The sequence below is a fragment of the Schistocerca serialis genome, chromosome 8 (assembly GCF_023864345.2).
Source record: "Schistocerca serialis cubense isolate TAMUIC-IGC-003099 chromosome 8, iqSchSeri2.2, whole genome shotgun sequence".
Classification (NCBI taxonomy): Eukaryota; Metazoa; Arthropoda; class Insecta; order Orthoptera; family Acrididae; genus Schistocerca; species Schistocerca serialis.
The window spans coordinates 405130566-405148732 of NC_064645.1; the positions used below are offsets into that span (position 1 = coordinate 405130566).

Sequence of the window (18167 nt, forward strand, 5' to 3'; positions counted from 1 at the left end):
TTCTATCAAGCTCAAGTGGAAAATTCAGTTAATATTATGCACATTGTAGTGCAGCGCATTATTTTATTTGGATCTACTGTAGTCTTATTGTTGGGTCGCCATTTCAGTGAAGTTTATCGATTGCTGTGTGTACTTATATAGCACAGTATGACTTTTATGAAGAAGTACTGAAAAGTACTGCCTCTGAATTTATGTGGAGCCTACTAACACTTTTTAAATAAACAAATTTTATTAACATTCTACATCTTTGTTCTTCATGGCCACTTATTTATATCTCAATATAGCCACCCAAGCAACAAATAAATTTCACCCTACGAGAGGCCATCACTGTGGCATATTTGACTTTGTTAGTGGAGCCACAACTTCACCTCTGCTTGCACTGGTACATCACTATCAAAGTAAAGTCCATGTAGGCATTCTTTAAGTTTTGGAAACCATGACCGAAGTAGTTACATTACATACTGCCGTGTTAAATACTACAATTTGGAGACCTCTAGCGACGTGGGCCTGCAGCTGCAAATATGTAGATGAAGAATGAAGATGTAGCATTTGAATAACGTTTGTTTTCTTTAAAAATCTTTAAGAATTTTCACATAAAGAGCTTGGAGACATCATGCTTCACCATGCCCTTGTATTAGATGCATTCCAAGCTTTCTGTGTTGTCATTACACAGCTCACTTGATATACCATATTTACACTATAATGCAAGACTAAAGCATGTCTCCTGACACCAGCATTATATTGAGTTTCTACTTTACATGACTGCATTTCACAGGTGCAGCGACCACTGCCATTGAGCAAGAGGCCATCAGTTAAATTCCTTGGATAATAACATCAAACAATGGAAAATCCAGGATGGAATGTAACAATACAAGAGAAGGAAAGTTGCTACTCACCATACAGCGGAGGTGCTGAGTCGCGTAGGCACAATGATAAGATTCACACAATCATAGCTTTCAGCTATTAAGGCCTTTGTCAGCAGTAGACACACATACACAAACGCGCGCGCACCCACACACACACACACACACACACACACACACACACACACACACTCTCTCTCTCTCTCTCTCTCTCTCTCTCTCTCTCTCTCTCTCTCTCTCTCTCTCACGCAAGCACAACTTGCACACACATCTACAGTCTCAGAGAGCAGAAACTACATTGCGAGCGGCAGCACCAGTGCATGATGGGAGTGGCGAGTGGATGACGGTAAGGAGGAGGCTGGGGCGGGGAGGGGGAGGGATAGTATGGTGGGAGTGGCGGACAGTGAAGTGTTACAGTTTAGACGGAGGACAGGAGAGAAGGTGCGGAGGGGGGAGGGGGTAATTAGTGGAAAGGAGAGAAATAAAAATAAATTAAGACTGTGTGTGGTGGTGAAATGACAGCTGTGCAGTGCTGGAATTGGAACAGGGAGGGGGCTGGATGGGTGAGGACAGTGACTAACGAAGGTTGAGGCCAGGAGTGTTATGGGAACATATGATGTATTGCAGGGAAAGTTCCCACCTGCGCAGTTCAAAAAAGCTGGTGTTGGTGGGAAGGATCCATATGGCACAGGCTGTGAAGCAGTCATTGAGATGAGGCTTATCATGTTTGTCATCGTGTTCAGCTACAGGGTGGTCAACTTGTTTTTTGGCTACAGTTTGTCGGTAACCATTCATGCAGACAGACAGCTTATTGGTTGTCATGCCTACATAGAATGCAGCACAGTGGTTGCAGCTGAACTTTAAATCACATGACTGGTTTCACAGGTGGCCCTGCCTTTGATGGGATGGGTGATGTTAGTGACCGGACTGGAGTAGGTGGTGGTAGGAGGATGTATGGGACAGGTCTTGCATCTAGGTTTATTACAGGGGTATGAGCCATGAGGTAAGGGATTGGGAGCAGGGGTTGTGTAAGGACGGACGAGTATATTGTGTAGGTTCGGTGGACGGCGGAATACCATGGTAGGAGGAGTGGGAAGAATAGTGGGTACGACATTTCTCATTTCAGGGCACGACGAGAGGTAATCGAAACCATGGCGGAGAATGTAATTCAGTTGCTTCAGTCCCGGATGGTACTGAGTTACGAGGGGAATGCTCCTCTGTGGCTGGACTGTGGGACTTTGGGAGGTGGTAGGAGACTGGAAAGATAAGGCATGGGAAATTTGTTTTTATACAAGGATGGGAGGATAATTACAGTCAGTGAAGGCTTCAGTGAGACCCTCAGTATATTTAGAGAGGAACTGCTTAGTACTGCAGATGCAACGATCATGGGTGGCTAGGCTGTACGGAAGGGACTTCTTGGTATGAAACGGGTGGCAGCTGACGAAGTGGAGGTATTGCTGGTGGTTATTAGGTTTGATATGGATGGAGGTACTGATGTAGCCATCTCTGAGGTGGAGGTCAACATCTAGGAAGGTGGCTTGTTGGGTTGAGTAGGACCAGGTGAAGCAAATGGGGGAGATGTTGTTGAGGTTCTGGAGGAATGTGGATAAGGTGTCCTCATCTTCAATTGAGATAGCAAAGATGTCATCATTGAATCTGAACCAGGTGAGGGGCTTAGGATTCTGAGTTTTTAGGAAGGATTCCTCTAGATGGCCCATGAATAGGTTAGCATAGGCTGGTGCCATGCGGTTCCCATAGCCGTACCGCGGATTTGTTTGTAGGTAATGCCTTCAAAGGAGAAGTAATTTTGGGCGGGGATGGTCATGGAGACTAGGAAGGAGGTTGTTGGTTTGGAATCCATAGGGCATTTGGAAAGGTAGTGTTGGTTAGCAGTAAGGCCATGGGCATTAGGAATGTTAGTGTACAGGGAGGTGGCATCAATAATGATGAGCAGGGCACCGTGTGGTAAAGGAAAAGGAACTGTGGAGAGTCGGTCGAGGAAATGGTTGGTATCTTTTATATAGGAGGATAGGTTCTGGGTAATAGGTTGAAGGTGTTGGTCTACGAGAGCAGAGATTCTCTCAGTGGGGGCACAGTAACCGGCTACAATGGGGCATCCTGGGTGGTTGGGTTGATGGACTTTAGGAAGCATGTGGAAGGTGGGAGTGCGGGGAGTGGTACGGGTAAGTAGAGAGATGGACTCTGGGGAGAGGTTCTGGGATGGGCCTAATGATTTGAGTAGTGACTGGAGATCCTGTTGGATTGCTGGAATGGGATCACTGTGGCTTGGTTTGTAGGTGGAACTATCTGACAGCTGACAGAGTCCTTCTGCCACGTAATCCTTGCGGTTCAAAACTATGGTGGTGGAGCTTTTGTCTGAAGGTAGGATTATAAGCTCAGGATCAGTTTTTAGATGGTGGACTGTGGTTCTTTCTGCAGAAGTCAGGTTAGTATGCATGTTGAGGGATTTGGGGAATGATTGTGAGGCAAGGTTCAAAGATCAGAAATTCTGGAAAGTTAACAGGGGGTGGTTTGGAGGCCGTGGGGGTGGATCACGGTTGGATGGAGGAGTGAACCGAGTTAGGCAAGGTTCAATATTGGTCTTTGGTTGAGTCTGATTGGTCGGGTTGGTGGCGAAAAAGTGTTTCCACTGTAGGGACCGGGAGAAGGAGAGAAGGTCTTTAACTAGTCCTGCATGGTTGAATTTGGGAGTGGGACAAAAGGTGAGGCCTTTGGAAAGGACTGATATTTCTGTGGGACTAAGGCTTCTGGAAGAAAGGTTCACGACTGTGTTGCAGGTCTGTTTAGGTTTTGAGTTCTGTGTGGTGGTGGGAGGGAGTTCTGGAGGGTGGGATAAGTGTAGTAGGTCTGCGAAACAGGGTTTGTCAGTTATGAGGGGGTGTGGGGGAGGAGCTTTTAGAGGTGGTGTTGTGCATATTGCTCAAGTTCCTGCAGGGCGAGAGTTTCAATGTGTGTTATGGGTTCCAGGAATTTGGGATTACATAACAGGAGAATTTTGCGGATGGAGAGAAGGTACTGCAAGGAGGATTGGGCTTGGTTGATATGGTTTTGCAGGACTATGTTGGTGAGGGCCACTGAACAGGTGGAGGTCATTGTGGAAGGAGGGGTGGCAACTAGAGATGGGTAATTTGATGGTAAGGCCATTAGGGGGGATTTCATGAGCCAAGTAGCAACGCAGGGACAGTACGTGGGTCTGGGATCTGGCTAGGTAAAAGGAAACTTTTCTGTATTGACCCAGATTGAAGGAGCAAGGATCCATGGTGGTGCAAAAATGCAAAAAAACACGTAAGAAAGTACAATTACGTCCGAAAAATTACGCAGAAATATACCCAAATATGTGTGAAAAGTATGAAATGGATGCACAGGGTGGGAAAAAAGAGATGAAATCTGAGGAAGACAACGATATTGGAAGGTGAAAACTCACTAAAATTGGCGAGAAGTCACGAAAGTCAAAGTAGAGAGTAACTAATCATTAATAAATGTATGTATATTACTGTGGGTAGCAGGTTTGAGGATGGATAAGCGTAGAAAGAGGGGCGGCAGATGTGACTGGATGAGGTGGATTTAGTGGGTGCGAACAGGAATAGAACGGAGAAAGTGTAGTAGGTGGGATGCTAACATGGTACACCAAATGTGAGACACTTTAACAAGGCATATTTATTAGAACAATCTTCCACTAGGAATTGTTCTAAAGATATGAGATGGCATTCACAGATGAGTGGATAACTACGTCATGGGGACTGCGTAACTACGTTGTGTAAAATACACCATAACAGATAAGTGTAGCATTTCCTGAATGATGAGATTCAGTAACACGCTTGTAATGTCAAATTCACTGCATAGTAGAATCAAAAAAGTACTGTGTAAAACATCTCACCGTAGCCCATATTGCAAGATAATTACACGGTTCAAACATGAAGTAAGGTTAATGAGTAGACTGCAGAGCAAATTACATAATGGCTATTGCAATTTATCATTCCTTCTTTTAAAAGGGGGCAGCAATAGTTTGGTTTGGTGATTGTACAATGTTTACCACCAGTTCTGCATATGAGCTTTGTGACTTCCTTAGAGTGTTAAATGAAAGGTGTTTGCATTAAAGTGTTGAAACTATTACTGCAGAATTTGGGTGGGATATTTATTATATGTCATCTTGTTTCTCAGTATGCTGTTTCATTGATTTCCTCCATATCGGACATTTAATGAAATCCTCTCCAGTATGTCACAACAATATCTAACTGGTTTGTATAGTTTGTCTATATCGTAGGTTGTATCTTTGCTTCTTGACTTTTCCATGTCACAGTAATATGAAGAAGTGTAATATCTTCACAATGAAGATAAAGTTACCCAGATGTTTTCTAATCATTATGTAATTTTTCTCACTTGTAACTATATGCTTTTTCTTTTTGTGTCTTCGGGACTGATCTGAAGATGATTATCACTGATTAACAGTAGTTACGAAGCAAAACACAGCAATCAAACGATGGAAAATCCGGATTGGAGTGTAACAATATTATGAAGAGGAAAGTTGCTACTCGGCATATAGCAGAGTCACTGAGTCGCAGATAGGCATAACTAAAAGACTGTCACAAATAAAGCTTTCAGCCATTAAGGGCTACGTCAACATTGGGGGAGGCATAGTATGGTGGGGGTGGCGGACAGTGAAGTGGTGCCGATTAGAAAGAGGGCGGGAGAGAGGTGGGGGGGGGGGATAGCGGAAAAGAGAAGTAAAAAGACTGGGTGTGATAGTGGAATGACGGCTGTGTAGTGCTGGAATGGGAACAGGGAATGGGCTAGATGGGTGAGGACAGTGACTAACAAAGGTTGAGACAAGGAGGGTGTATTGCAGGGAAAGTTCCCACTTGTGCAGTTCAGAAAAGCTGGTGTTGGTGGTGGGAAGGATCCATATGGCACAGGCTGCGAAGCAGTCATTGAAATGAAGGATGTCATATTTGGCGGTGCATTCAGCAACAGGGTGGTCCACTTGTTTCTTGGCCACAGTTTGTCAGTGGCCATTCACATGGACAGACGCCTTGTTGCTTGTCATGCCCATATAGAATCCAGCACAGTGGTTGCAACTCAGCTTGTAGATCACATGACTGGTTTCAGAGGTAACCGTGCCTTTGATGGGGTAGGTGATGTTTGTGACCAGAGTAGGTGGGGGGTGGGAGGATGCATGGGACAGGTCTTGCATCTAGGTCTATTACAGGGCTTTGAAACATGAGGTAAGGGGTTGGGAGCAGGTGTTGTGTAGGGATGGATGAATATACTGTGTAGGTTTGATGGACGGCGGAATACCACTGTGGGAGGGGCGGGAAGGATTGTGGGAAGAACATTTCTCATTTCAGGGCACGACGAGAGGTAGTTGAAACCCTGGGGGAGAATGTAATTCAGTTCGTTGCTCCAACAACTCCAAACAAAATAAATTTAAGTTCAATCATTGGCATAAGTACATCAATTGCAAAATGTCACTTGCAGTACCCTTCAACTCTTGTGCAGTCTGTCTTGTGGAACTTGTGGATCTTACAGTCATGTTCAGCTTGAATGTGCCCATCTCTCTGCCTTTGACTCATTGTGCTATAAAACATGCATACAATGTTGACACATTGTGGTTGCACTTGTGTGTCTTATGGTGAAGAACCTCTTATTACACAGTGCTCATTTAGTTAGATGCCTGGTCACCTTTACCTACAGAGTAATAAAGAGTGTGAAGTTGGAGAAGAGAGAGAAGAAGATTACAGTACAGAAGAATGATTAAAGTGAAACATGGGAATAAATTTTATTATATTCTACACTGCACGATCTATGCTCCTCCAATTGAATACACTTTTATTTCAGAAAACTGTAATTTTTTTCAGGAGTTGCATTCAACAATAGAAGACATATATGTAGCCAATATTGAAACAGATCGTGGTACAAGAGAAAAGGTCCGGTTCTACGATATATGTGGCTTAGATCAACCACTTCCAAACAGTCCAGCATCACGAGATCAACCGCAGTTGCCACGACAGTATTTTGGACTTGCAGATGGCTATGTTTTAGTCTATGATACTGACAGACCAGAGTCTCTTGATGCCCTGATTGCATTAAAAAAGGATATAGACAGGAACAGAGAAAAGAAAGAGGTAATACTGAGTTATGTTCTTATTTTATTAGTGTGCACATCCAGTGATTTTAAAACTGGAGTTAGTAACCCACCTATAATGAGCAGTTGTGACATTTTGGCACTGCAAAGGAAGAGACATATTCACTGAATTTGCTGCCTCATCCAGAAGAATGATTATCTGTGAAAAATAAAAGAAATGTCTTGACCTGTTACTATATTTAGCTGAATAAAAGAATGGAAAATTCAGGATGGAATTATAATAATATTATGAAAAAGATAGATTGCTACTCTTCTCATAGAGGATGTGCTAAGTTATTGGCAAGCACAATGAAAAGACTGCTTAACATTTAAGCATTCTGACAAAGAAGTTGTCCTTCAGAAATAGAAAACACACACACACACACACACACACACACACACATACACACACCACTGTGACTGTACATCTGTAAAAGATCAATATTGCATCATTTGTAGTCAGCTGTCTTTTATGCAACATGTATCACAGATGAGAATGCACTGTTTGGCATTTACTGACTGCCTGGTTGTCAAATGGAATTCTTCCAACTTGTACTACTTGTAGTATAAAGGCACAACTATCTTCCTTTCCTACACATTTTCTTCACGTCATTTTTGAACTATCACTTGAGACTTCCTGAGTATAATAGGAGATCCAAGTTTGGTTAATATGTGATGATGATCGAAATGTTACATCGTGTTGTTTAGTTCTTGTAGTAGGAATGACATATCTTGATTTTGCCTCTCTTTTCCAGTCCAGTGAATAAATGAGGGACACACAAAAACACAGTTTCAGGCAAGGCAAGATTGCTGCATGTGAGTCCTCATTGCTGTTGCTCCTATGTTGACAGTCCTTAATACCTGTAAAATTGTATTGGTTGTTCTTACAACTTTTCACCTAATGAGTTGATATTGTCTGACATTGCAACAAGTTGTGAATGGCCTGAATAAGATGCATCTTCAACCGGTAACAAACATAGCAGCTCCTCTCTGAATTGCTTCGATGTCTTTCTTCAGTCTGACCTGGTATGGATCCCAAACACTCGAGCAGTACTCAAGAACAGGTGGCACCACCATCCTGTGTGCAGTCTCCTTTACAGATGAACCACTCTTTCCTAAAATTCTCCCAATAAACCAAAGTTGACCATAAGCCTATCTGACCATTGTTCTTACACTAATTCTAACTTTGTTCAGCTTTTGTTTGTCAGCTAGATTTTGACTTCTCTTGAAGCTGTGATGAATCTCTCTTTGTTTACATAGCAGTGTTCCAACATGGATGTTAAACCATGGTGGGTCTTTCTCATCTTGTACAACCTTGTTCAGAACATACTTGTCTAAGGCATGTTGAATGATGCATTTGAAGGTTTTTCATTCATGCTCCACATCTTCATCCTCATCACTGACCATTTGATGCTGCCTACTCAGATACTCAGCAATTTGATCCTGTCACTCTTTCTAAGCAAAAACAACTTCGTACCTTTCTTAACATTCCTTGCAAAACCTGTAGTCATAGTTGCTTTCACAGCCTTATCACCACCAATATCTTCCTCTGTGGTAACTGATTTGATAAGATCTGCTCTGTTTTTTGCTGGGAGGTCCAAGACGTTACCTCCATGATTGGTTCTCTGACTATCTGTTTGGAGTAATTTTTGGACAAGACATTTAGAGTACTGTCAAACGTATCCCTTTCACTGGCACCAGTTTTGATAGCATGACTCTCCCAGTCTATTTGTGACAAGTTGAAGTAACCCCTACACCCTCCCCTGCCATTACAACAGTATGATCAGGAAAATTATTAACAATATTCTGAAAGTTCTCTCTGAGGCACTCTACCACTATAGCCTTTGACCCATGTGGTCCATAAAAGCATCCAGTTACGATTTTTGACTGACCTTTGATGCTTAACTTCGCCTATATTAATTCACATTTGGAATCCATGATAACCTCGCTACATATTTTTGAGTTCTTTAATATTTTTGCTAACCTACCCTTATGATGCCAACGACCTTGCCTCAGGAAGTTAAGCACTGTTGGGCTGGGCTAGCACTTAGATGGGTGACCATCCAGTCTGCCAAGTGTTGTTGGTAAGCAGGGTGCACTCAGCCCATGTGAGGCAAACTGAGGAGCTACTTGATTGAGAAGTAGCGGCTCCAGTCTCGAAAATTGACATACGGCCAGGAGAGCGGTGTGCTGACCACATGCCCCTCCGTATCCACATCCTGTGATATTTGTGGGGTGAGGATGACATGATGGTTGGTTGGTACCGTTGGGCCTTCATGGCCTGTTCGGGCGGAGTTTACTTTTAGTTTTACCCTCATGATAAATATTCCAATCTGAACTTATGATTTCATTGCTGTTCCTAATGCAATCCGGGCATTATAACCTTCGGTGATACTAATTCTTGGACCTTGGATGCTCCTGCAGTTTACTAATATCATATTAACCTTTTCTATCTGATCTATGAGAATGATGTTTCTCTGAGAACATTGTGGCCGTTGTAACTTCGATTTTGGCAGACAATTCATCTCTGATCCCAAGTGGGGGAGAGGTTCTCCAAACAAGAGGACCACGATCGATCGTGGGTACAATTCTACAGATAGTCAGCTTAGTCTGCACCCTGCATGTGATGCTACTTGCCTTCACCATATCTTTTGCCCACTGAAAGGAGCTGAGGAACGCCTTAGAAACCAAGTGGCAGGCGTCATTCGTGTCGACATGTGCTACTATTTGCTACCCGTTGCACCTGGTTCACTCAATAGCTGCCTAGCTGTGGTGCTAATTAGGTTGTAATATAAGCAAAACTAGAGGAGAATAAAAAAACACTAAAATCTGCTCTGCAGAGTTCACACTGTAGCCTGAGACTGCTAGATAAGTGAGTGATCTGTGCCTGCAGTAAGACAATATAGGATTTGTGGGTTAACTGTGGTGCAGATACTTCATTCTCCTCAAGATAGCTTAAACAATGACACAGTTTTCAGAATTTTATTTATTTCATATTTTATTTTAAAACACACAAAGTGTAGATTGCTAGATATTGAGAGATATGTTCCTTTATGTATTTCTTACATGTCTCTAGTCTGATAACCGACAATGTGTTCCTCATACAGCATGTCATCTGTGACTTGAATGCCTTTTGTTAATGATGTTTAGTGCATTTGCTCCAGATGGTGTGTTGGTTTGTATGATATGTTTGATAGGTAAAATGTTACATAATGTGAATTTGGTGAAGTTAATGTTGATGGTAATTTTACATTATTTCACTGTTGTTCCTTTAAATTTATGGAAAAGGTTTGCAGCAAATGGCTGACAGAGCTTAGAGACAATCATTATACACCTAAACCCGTCTCCTGTTTTATACATGTCTACAGAAAAAGAATGTGGCAGTTGTTTGATCTTAGGTTTTCCCAGCATACAGAAATCTTCAAAATTTCTCAGGTATTCAGCCGGGTAGCATTGTCCAAAAGGCGCGATATTTTGGCAAGCCAATTTCTTTCCATCTTCAGGCGTTCTTGGTGTTTAATTGATCTCTGATGGATGCCGACTTTATATAATCTCCACCCCTCCCCGCAGCCCACTTCCGAGGGGTCTGCGGCTGGTGGTGGGGGAAGGGCGGCGCTGGGTGGTGGGGGAAGCACGGCACCCCGCAACAGATCATGGGCCGCAGTCCTTCCGCGGCTACGACCGCATGTGGAACTCTGCCATCGTGGTGACAATGCTTCTTCTTCTTCTTCTTCTTCTTCTTCTTCTTCAGGTGTCCTGACAGGAGCGGATTTATGTGTAGACTGTCGTTGTGTTTTAATCATACTCAAAGCTGGATCCCAGGCTTTGTTTAACTGTAAACCACTGTCTTTATTTATTAGTTCGTCATGCAGCCAGATCTCCACTGCCTCTTTGAGGATACAGTCCCAGAAGGTGTTCAATTGCTATCACACCTTTGTGCCATCGTAGTTCATGTCATGTCCATGTGAGATGCAGTGCTCTGCCACGGCAGACTTGGTCGGCTGTGCATTGCCTGTGTGGCGTTTTATGTTCACTAGATCTCTCCTGTACCATCCGGATGGTCTGGCCTATTTACATTTCCCCGCACTGGCAAGGGATGCTGTAAACTCTCGGTTTCCGGAGTCCTAAGTCGTCCTTGTCTGATCGTAATAATGTTTTTGTTTTGGATGGAGGGCGAAACATGCACTTGACATTTATATTTTCTGAGTATTCTGCCGATCTTTGCCAATGTGTTCCCGACATATGGTATGATCGCTGTCTCAACTGGTTTGCCTTCGTCCTCAGAAGGCTGCGGTTTCGGCTTCTTTGGTCTTAAGGTGCGTTTTATCAGCCAGTTGTTGTAACCGTTTGTGCAGAACATGGCCTGCAAGTGCTGCAATTCAGCTGCTAGGCTGTCACAGTTCGAGGTTTGGCTTGCTACATGCATCAGTGTGCTCAGAACACACACACGCTGTGAAGAAGCGTGACAGCTGGGGGCATGCAGGTACAAATCTGAATGTGTCGACTGACGGCAGATGCTTTGTCCTTGTGTGCCATCTGGTCTTTGCTTGACGAGCACATCTAGAAATGGAATCTGGTTGTTTTGTTCTACCTCCATCGTGAACTTGATTTTCTGGTGCAGTGAGTTCAGATGCTGCAGAAAGTCTTGGAGGTGTTGTCGTCCGTGCGGCCAGATTATGAATGTATTATCTACATATCAAAAAAAGCAAGAGAGCTACTGGTGAAAGCGGACAGCCCATCACTACTCCATCTGTTTTTCGTAGTAGTTCCCTTTGAACAGAAAGTATGTTGACGTAAGTACTAATCCAAAAACTTTGGTTACTTTTGGTCTGAATTTTTCTCCGATGAGGCTTAGGGAGCCTCTTAGAGGTACTAGAACCTGTGAAGAATGTCTTCTGAATTACCTAAGTGGTGCCCACATTTTCCTACTAAAGGTCTCATTTGCACTGCCAGATGATTTACCAAGTTGTATGTTGACACCACAGTGTTGCTCACAACTGAGGGAAGTGACGTGTTATGCTTATGAATTTTAGGCAATCCATATAGCCTGGGAGGAGTATTCTTGATGGGAGTGAATATACATGTCAATTTTAAGCATCTTATTGCCTACTCATCAATCTCCAAACCCTCATTCCCCCCACCTCCCCCCTCCCTTCTCAGTTAATACTAGTTTGTTGTCAAATATGTATACACATGCTTCTATGAAGTTTGCACATTGCAGTTAATGTGCTTCTCTTTTCTTTCAGATGGTGCTAGTAGTTATTGGAAATAGAATTAAACAGTCAGAAGTTGGCAATCTAGAGAATACTGCCAGTAAGGCAGCTCACTGGGCTGCAAGGGAGAAAATAAAGCATTTTGAAGTGAATGCCATGGATAGGAGCACTCTGTTTGAACCTTTCGTGTACCTTACATCAAGACTCAACCCACCACCAAATAAAAGCACTTTCCCACAGTTGAGCATGGTTAGGAAAAGTATTGGAAGGCCTGACACAAATTAACAGCACTATTACATTGGTGTAATTATCCTAAGAACTGGATCAGTTTATACAGCATTTACTACCAGCTTGCTTTTTTCTGCTGGAGCCAGTACAGCAGTTGACTATGGGATGTGTATTTTATCTAGCTAATAGAGAGCGACTCTGAGACCTATCATTTAAAAATGTGGTATTAGCCCACCAAATGTTTTTTGCAAATGTTGCAGATCTAGAAGGCTATTGTTTTGTGTTGAGCTCAGCAGCTCATTTTCAACAGAAGGGAGAATGGAGGGATAAGCATGAGATTTACAGTATTGGCAAAGAGTGTAACTGGGTGTTATTGTTTTGTTTTTTTATCTTGTGAAAAAAATTGTGTAATAAAACTAAAACATTCATCTGTTCTGCTTTTGTGCTTCTTGTTATTGGTTGGGTCTTCATTCCATATTCACTATATGATTGTTAATAGTTATTATAAATAGTGAGTATTGAGGCTGTTATTTTGTAATGAACAATAATCCTGCTGTTCTGTTCCAATTTACTTTACATAAAATCTATTCAGAACAATATGCTCTGACTCTCATCCCTGTGTCTGAGTGACCTACCCTTTCTTTTCAACCTACACCAAACTTGTCTCACTGAGAAAGGAAGGAATAGTTTTGAAATCGAAAATAGTTTCTTGTACTTTATTGTGTGTCTATTGGCAGTACAGAAAAATTTGCCTTCTGCAGGTAAGTACTGACCAGGAATCCTGTCTCATAATTTTATAGTTTGCTTAAGTGAGTTTTCTGCTGTCTATGACAAAATTTTGCAGCAAAATATCACTTAAATATTCTACACAAGCAAGCATTATGAGCTTTACAGTTATGTGTGTTGCAGTTTTCACGCAACAGGATTGTCTTGATGTTCTTGATAGTCCTAATTGATTTTTCCAAACTTGGAAGATGTGTTTTTGGTGCAATGTGTTTCTTTGTGAATAATTTCACTAGTTCCACTGAGAATCCACTAATTTCTGTCAGTTTATGTGAATACCAACTAGGATCTACTGTAGTCTGCAAGACACAAATATAATAATCAGAAACAACAAGATGTTGGAAAAAAAAAACAAAACCTGTCTCTGTCAATTCGTTTTTCATTTGCAGGCACAAGTACTTACATGATACTGGAAAGTCACCAAATGTTTTCCAACAGACGTTTTTATTGGGATCTCACTGTTTGGGTCACCTATTTCCCATGTTTATTTCATGTTTTTCCTTTTAGTGTGTACCTCTTTGGAGTTGGTGAAAGAAGATATCTGATAGTTGTGGTGGGACTCCTGTGGCTGCTTTGCATTTCAGCCTCAAACAGTCATGCAATGTGATTTTGTTTGGCAGTGCCTCAGTGTTGTCATTATTGTGTTGAAGATTTTAGTGTTTTGCCAACAGCCATTTGCACTTCACAGTTGAAAGCTGGCAACAGCTCCATCAGCTGCCAGGCACCTTCTTCCTATGACTCTACTATTAGTGTATTACCAGTAATTCCTTTCAGTATTTACTCGCAAGGATCATACTCCAACATAACTTACATTCCTTATCTCTCCTTATATTTGCTACTCATTCATAATGGATTCCTGCCCCTTCTACTTGTATCATTTCAGAAAAGCCTTTCTATCCCTAGCTAGCAAAGACCTATTTCCACATCATTTTTCTTTAATGCTGCCCCAGCTGTGGAATTCCTTAATGACAAACTATAAAAATTCCATTTTCTGGATCCCACCCTCTAAATCTTCAGACTCTGCCATTCTGTACTCCTTAGAAATGCAGTACTACAGAATCAAATTTCCATGGCACAGGCGTCCCTTTAAGATTCTCGTATTTTGCAACCCAATTTCCTACATCCCATATTCCAATTAGTTAGTTTTTTGCTTTCCAATAATTAGAACAACATTGCAAATATCATCTCAAAGTAGTTATCCAATTTATTGTGTTCCTACACTTGCCACAGAATACCACTGCTCAAGACAACCTATCCAACCCCTGGGGACCAAGTCCCCTCCCCTCCACAATAACCCCCCTGGTGCCCAGACCCTTGCTCACCTCTTCCATTTGTCACATTCCCTGAAACTCTCTCGCATCAACCCACAAAACTCAGAACCCAAAAACCCACAACTCTGTTGTTAAATTATCAATTAGGAACTATAGTCATTCCTTGAATCCATTTCCTTCCCTATCCTAAATCCTGGCTCTCTTGGACTCCCATTGTAACTTACTCCTGTACTCCCATGGAAAGAATCTCTGCCCAAGTTGACCAACATCTCCAACTTATTGCCTGCTACTTAACTTCTTCCTGAATTGAGGATAGAAACCACTTCCTTCATTTCCTGTCCGCTGTCCTACCTCATTACCAAATGCGTCCTTGCGTGTCACTGTAGACACAACCTCACTATATGGTAACGTACTCCAATTCCACAACCTTGCCCCTATCGAACATTACATTGCCCAACATTTTGCCAACCCCAAATGGCCATTTCATTTCTCATTAATATGTCAAACTATGTCCTTACACATAATTCCATAACTCCTCCTCCTTTGAGGAGAAGAATCACCCACCTTACAGTCAAGCCACCTGTAGATTGTGCATGTGCAGTTACAATAAATCCATTTTCCAGTGTGCTGACGATATTTACAGATAGGTGCTACCCTCCAAACGTAGTTCACAAAACATTTCCCATGCTATATATACACACCTGGTCCTAATTCTCTTACCACCTCCACAAATGATCTACTAAGGATCAGCCTCATTGTTACCCATATCATTCCAGAGTGGAACAACTTTGCCACTCTCCCAGTCTGTGAAACATTCTGATCCATCTGTAGGCTACAACTGCACCAACCCCTTGTCACATGGGTTGTACCCTGATAAAAGCCCCAAATCCAAAACCTGTTCTATGTCCCTGATATAGCTTAGCTCAGTATATTCCAGTCCCTGTCCCATCAAGTGCAGGGCCACTTGTGAAAGCAGTCATGTCATATATCAACTCTGCTTTAATGTCAACACAGTCTGTTGTCTTGGCATTAAGTGCATCTTGGCATTAAGTGCCCACACAAATGAATGACAACCACAAAGACCAAAGTTGACCAACTAGTGGCAGAGCACAAAGTGTGTGACTATAGTTGTTTTCTAATGACCTGTGGCATTTGGATTCCCATCAACACCAACTTCTTTGTATTCTATAGATGAGATGTGTCCTTGTAACACATCCTTTGATTGTGCTAGCACCCTGACATCAACTTGGCTAACCCGTCTTCATGCACCTCCACTTGCACATCTACCTCCACCCCTGTCTACGTGCTTTCCATCCTCCAGCTTCACTCTAGCTCGGCTTATCTTTTGATTAATCTACACCCACACACAACTGTATCCATGTTTTTTCTCTCATGTTTCTGGACTGATTTTTCTTCTTTATACGGTTGACATTACTTGCATTATTATACGAGATGAAACCCTTCATAAAACAACACTAAATCTCCAAAAAATGTGAATATCAGATGTTGAAGTAAAAAGAGTTCATGTTGGATCCTATTGAACTTTACAGAAGTGATGGTTAACTCATGGCTCTTGAGTTTTCCAAAAACTCAGCAAATGTTGTTAACAAAGGAGTATTGGTATGGGGTGTTACAGGACAGGACAGAACATCAGGAATAAGAACATAAGGCATTTACGTGTTTGTGAAAACATGTGACTTGCTAGAGATGGTTTGATCTGAGCAGAGAAGTTGCATAGTGATAAGACTGACAAGTTTCAACCTGTAGATACTCAGCTTAAAAATTAAAGGCAATGTGTTTTGTTTCTTGTTTGAGATAATTAATTTGAGGTAACTTATATGTTGCAATTAACATTTTCATCCTTTCCTTTTTCAAATTATTATTTCTTTCTAAAATGTAAGCAATGAGTGTTTTGGTTTGAATTGTATAATCTCCCCTCCTAAGTTAGCCCATACACACCCTGATGTGTTCATTACTTGTGTAATATTAATGTATTTTTGTCAACACTTAAAAAATGATAAATTGTGAAGACTTCTTGAGTTAAACTCAGCGTCTTAGTTTTAGAAAAACATTTAAAAACTATTGGCCACTATCTTGACAGCCAGAATTTGCAGTATTGTGTACAAGTCAACTGTACAATCTAACCCCAGTGTTCCAGTACAGGTAAAGCAGGCTGCATTCTTATGGCAAATGCTATAAAATGAGACAAGAGTAAGTTATTTTTGGTGATTTCTGTTTTAAACTGGGGAAATATAATGTGCAATTAATGTATGTAATACAGTATTTGTTGCAGTGTTATTTACCTGTGATAATATTCCATATTCCTTGTTATTTCTTGGCACATTCTGTGCTGTGCTTTTGGTTATAATTATGTCAAGTGAGGTTTTGTGAAAATAACAACACAGGAAAATATTTTTATAAATAAAATGATTGATCACAATTCAGAAATAGGCACCACATTTTCACACTGAAAGTATGGAACTTGAATGACACTTTCTTCTGGAACACTTTGACCTGTTAATGTTGGGAGAACTGCCACTGTTCTGTTACATATACCACACATGGGGTTGCTGTAAAAGCTGAATTTCACATTTCTTTAAGAGATAAGTTCTGTCTTTGAACGTATTGTTGTAGAAAAGCATATTGTCTTGTTTGTTTTAGTAACATATTGCCGTGTGTTTCTTTTCTTTTTTTCCCATCATATTGCCATATTTATATATGGATCTGTTCTTAACCAGCAAGAATTTAATTTACAGAAATTTACAAAATTTTAATTTACTGATTATAAACAAAATTTCATATTGAAAATGATATGGCTCAATACAAATCTTAGAACACTAAAAGGTTAGTTGTTTCCAAGTATTCTCTTGGCTACCACTTTTATAAATGTTCATAGTAGTATGAAATTCAGAGTAGTGTCCTTTGCTTGTATCTCAAATTTTAGAAATCAGGTGCAAAACAAAATAATCAAATCATTAAAAATTCATACATTGTTTAATTTTAATTAGAAAAATTTGATAAAACTCTTCAGTTTAAAACAAAAGATTGATCACATTATTCAGCTGTGTTGTCTGTCAGCCTGTGGTGGAATCCCATATACTTGGTGAAAATAAACTTGTATGTTTTACAGGCAAGACACTTTGTAAGTTAAAAAAGGAAACAAAAACACTTTAATGTAAAAAAGTCATTAAGTAAAAATGAATGTCTTTTAGACATGCCAGTTTTAGTTATGCATGGCCAGAGTGGTGTTCCTCCTCCTTGTGGACATTGTCATACCTGAACTGACATCCATACCCAGACCTTTCATACAAGACAGTGCCTTGTCTTTTGGTTTTGCACAAAGTAAACTCTTTAGCCCACACAGTGGACTTATAAACAACATTGATCTCAGATATAGAAATAAATTACAAGTTTCTTGAACACTGAATTGGTGTGGTCTTTGCACACATATACATGAATGAAATAAATATATGACACATTGGAACTGGAAACTGTTCAACATCACCATCGCAATACCCATTTCAGTTTTCGCAGCAGTATTCTTGTTCCAAAGATGTAGTCCCAAAACTTGCTGGAGATACCAAACCCTGAAAACGAGATGTTATTAAAAATGAGGGTGACATATTTTCAGAAAAGAAACAAACACTTCTAAGTATGTTTCCATAGA

General features: G+C 41.1%; 2 protein-coding genes across 6 annotated transcripts in view; one reads left to right on the forward strand and one right to left on the reverse strand.

The window, feature by feature from the left end:
• LOC126416781 (NF-kappa-B inhibitor-interacting Ras-like protein 2) overlaps window positions 1-16976 on the forward strand; it is a 74515-nt gene extending 57539 nt beyond the window's left edge. For both annotated transcript variants that reach the window (XM_050084643.1, XM_050084641.1), the window contains 2 exons: window positions 6740-7006; window positions 12252-16976. In XM_050084643.1, coding sequence (XP_049940600.1) covers window positions 6740-7006; window positions 12252-12503 — 519 coding nt within the window. In that variant the 3' untranslated portion in view covers window positions 12504-16976. The remainder of the gene's footprint in view (window positions 1-6739; window positions 7007-12251) is intronic.
• A 272-nt stretch (window positions 16977-17248) lies between these two features.
• Window positions 17249-18167, reverse strand: part of LOC126416779 (fatty acid 2-hydroxylase) — a 519796-nt gene continuing 518877 nt past the window's right edge. For all 4 annotated transcript variants that reach the window (XM_050084637.1, XM_050084639.1, XM_050084640.1 and 1 more), the window contains one exon: window positions 17249-18087. In XM_050084637.1, the coding sequence (XP_049940594.1) occupies window positions 18002-18087 (86 nt within the window). In that variant the 3' untranslated portion in view covers window positions 17249-18001. The remainder of the gene's footprint in view (window positions 18088-18167) is intronic.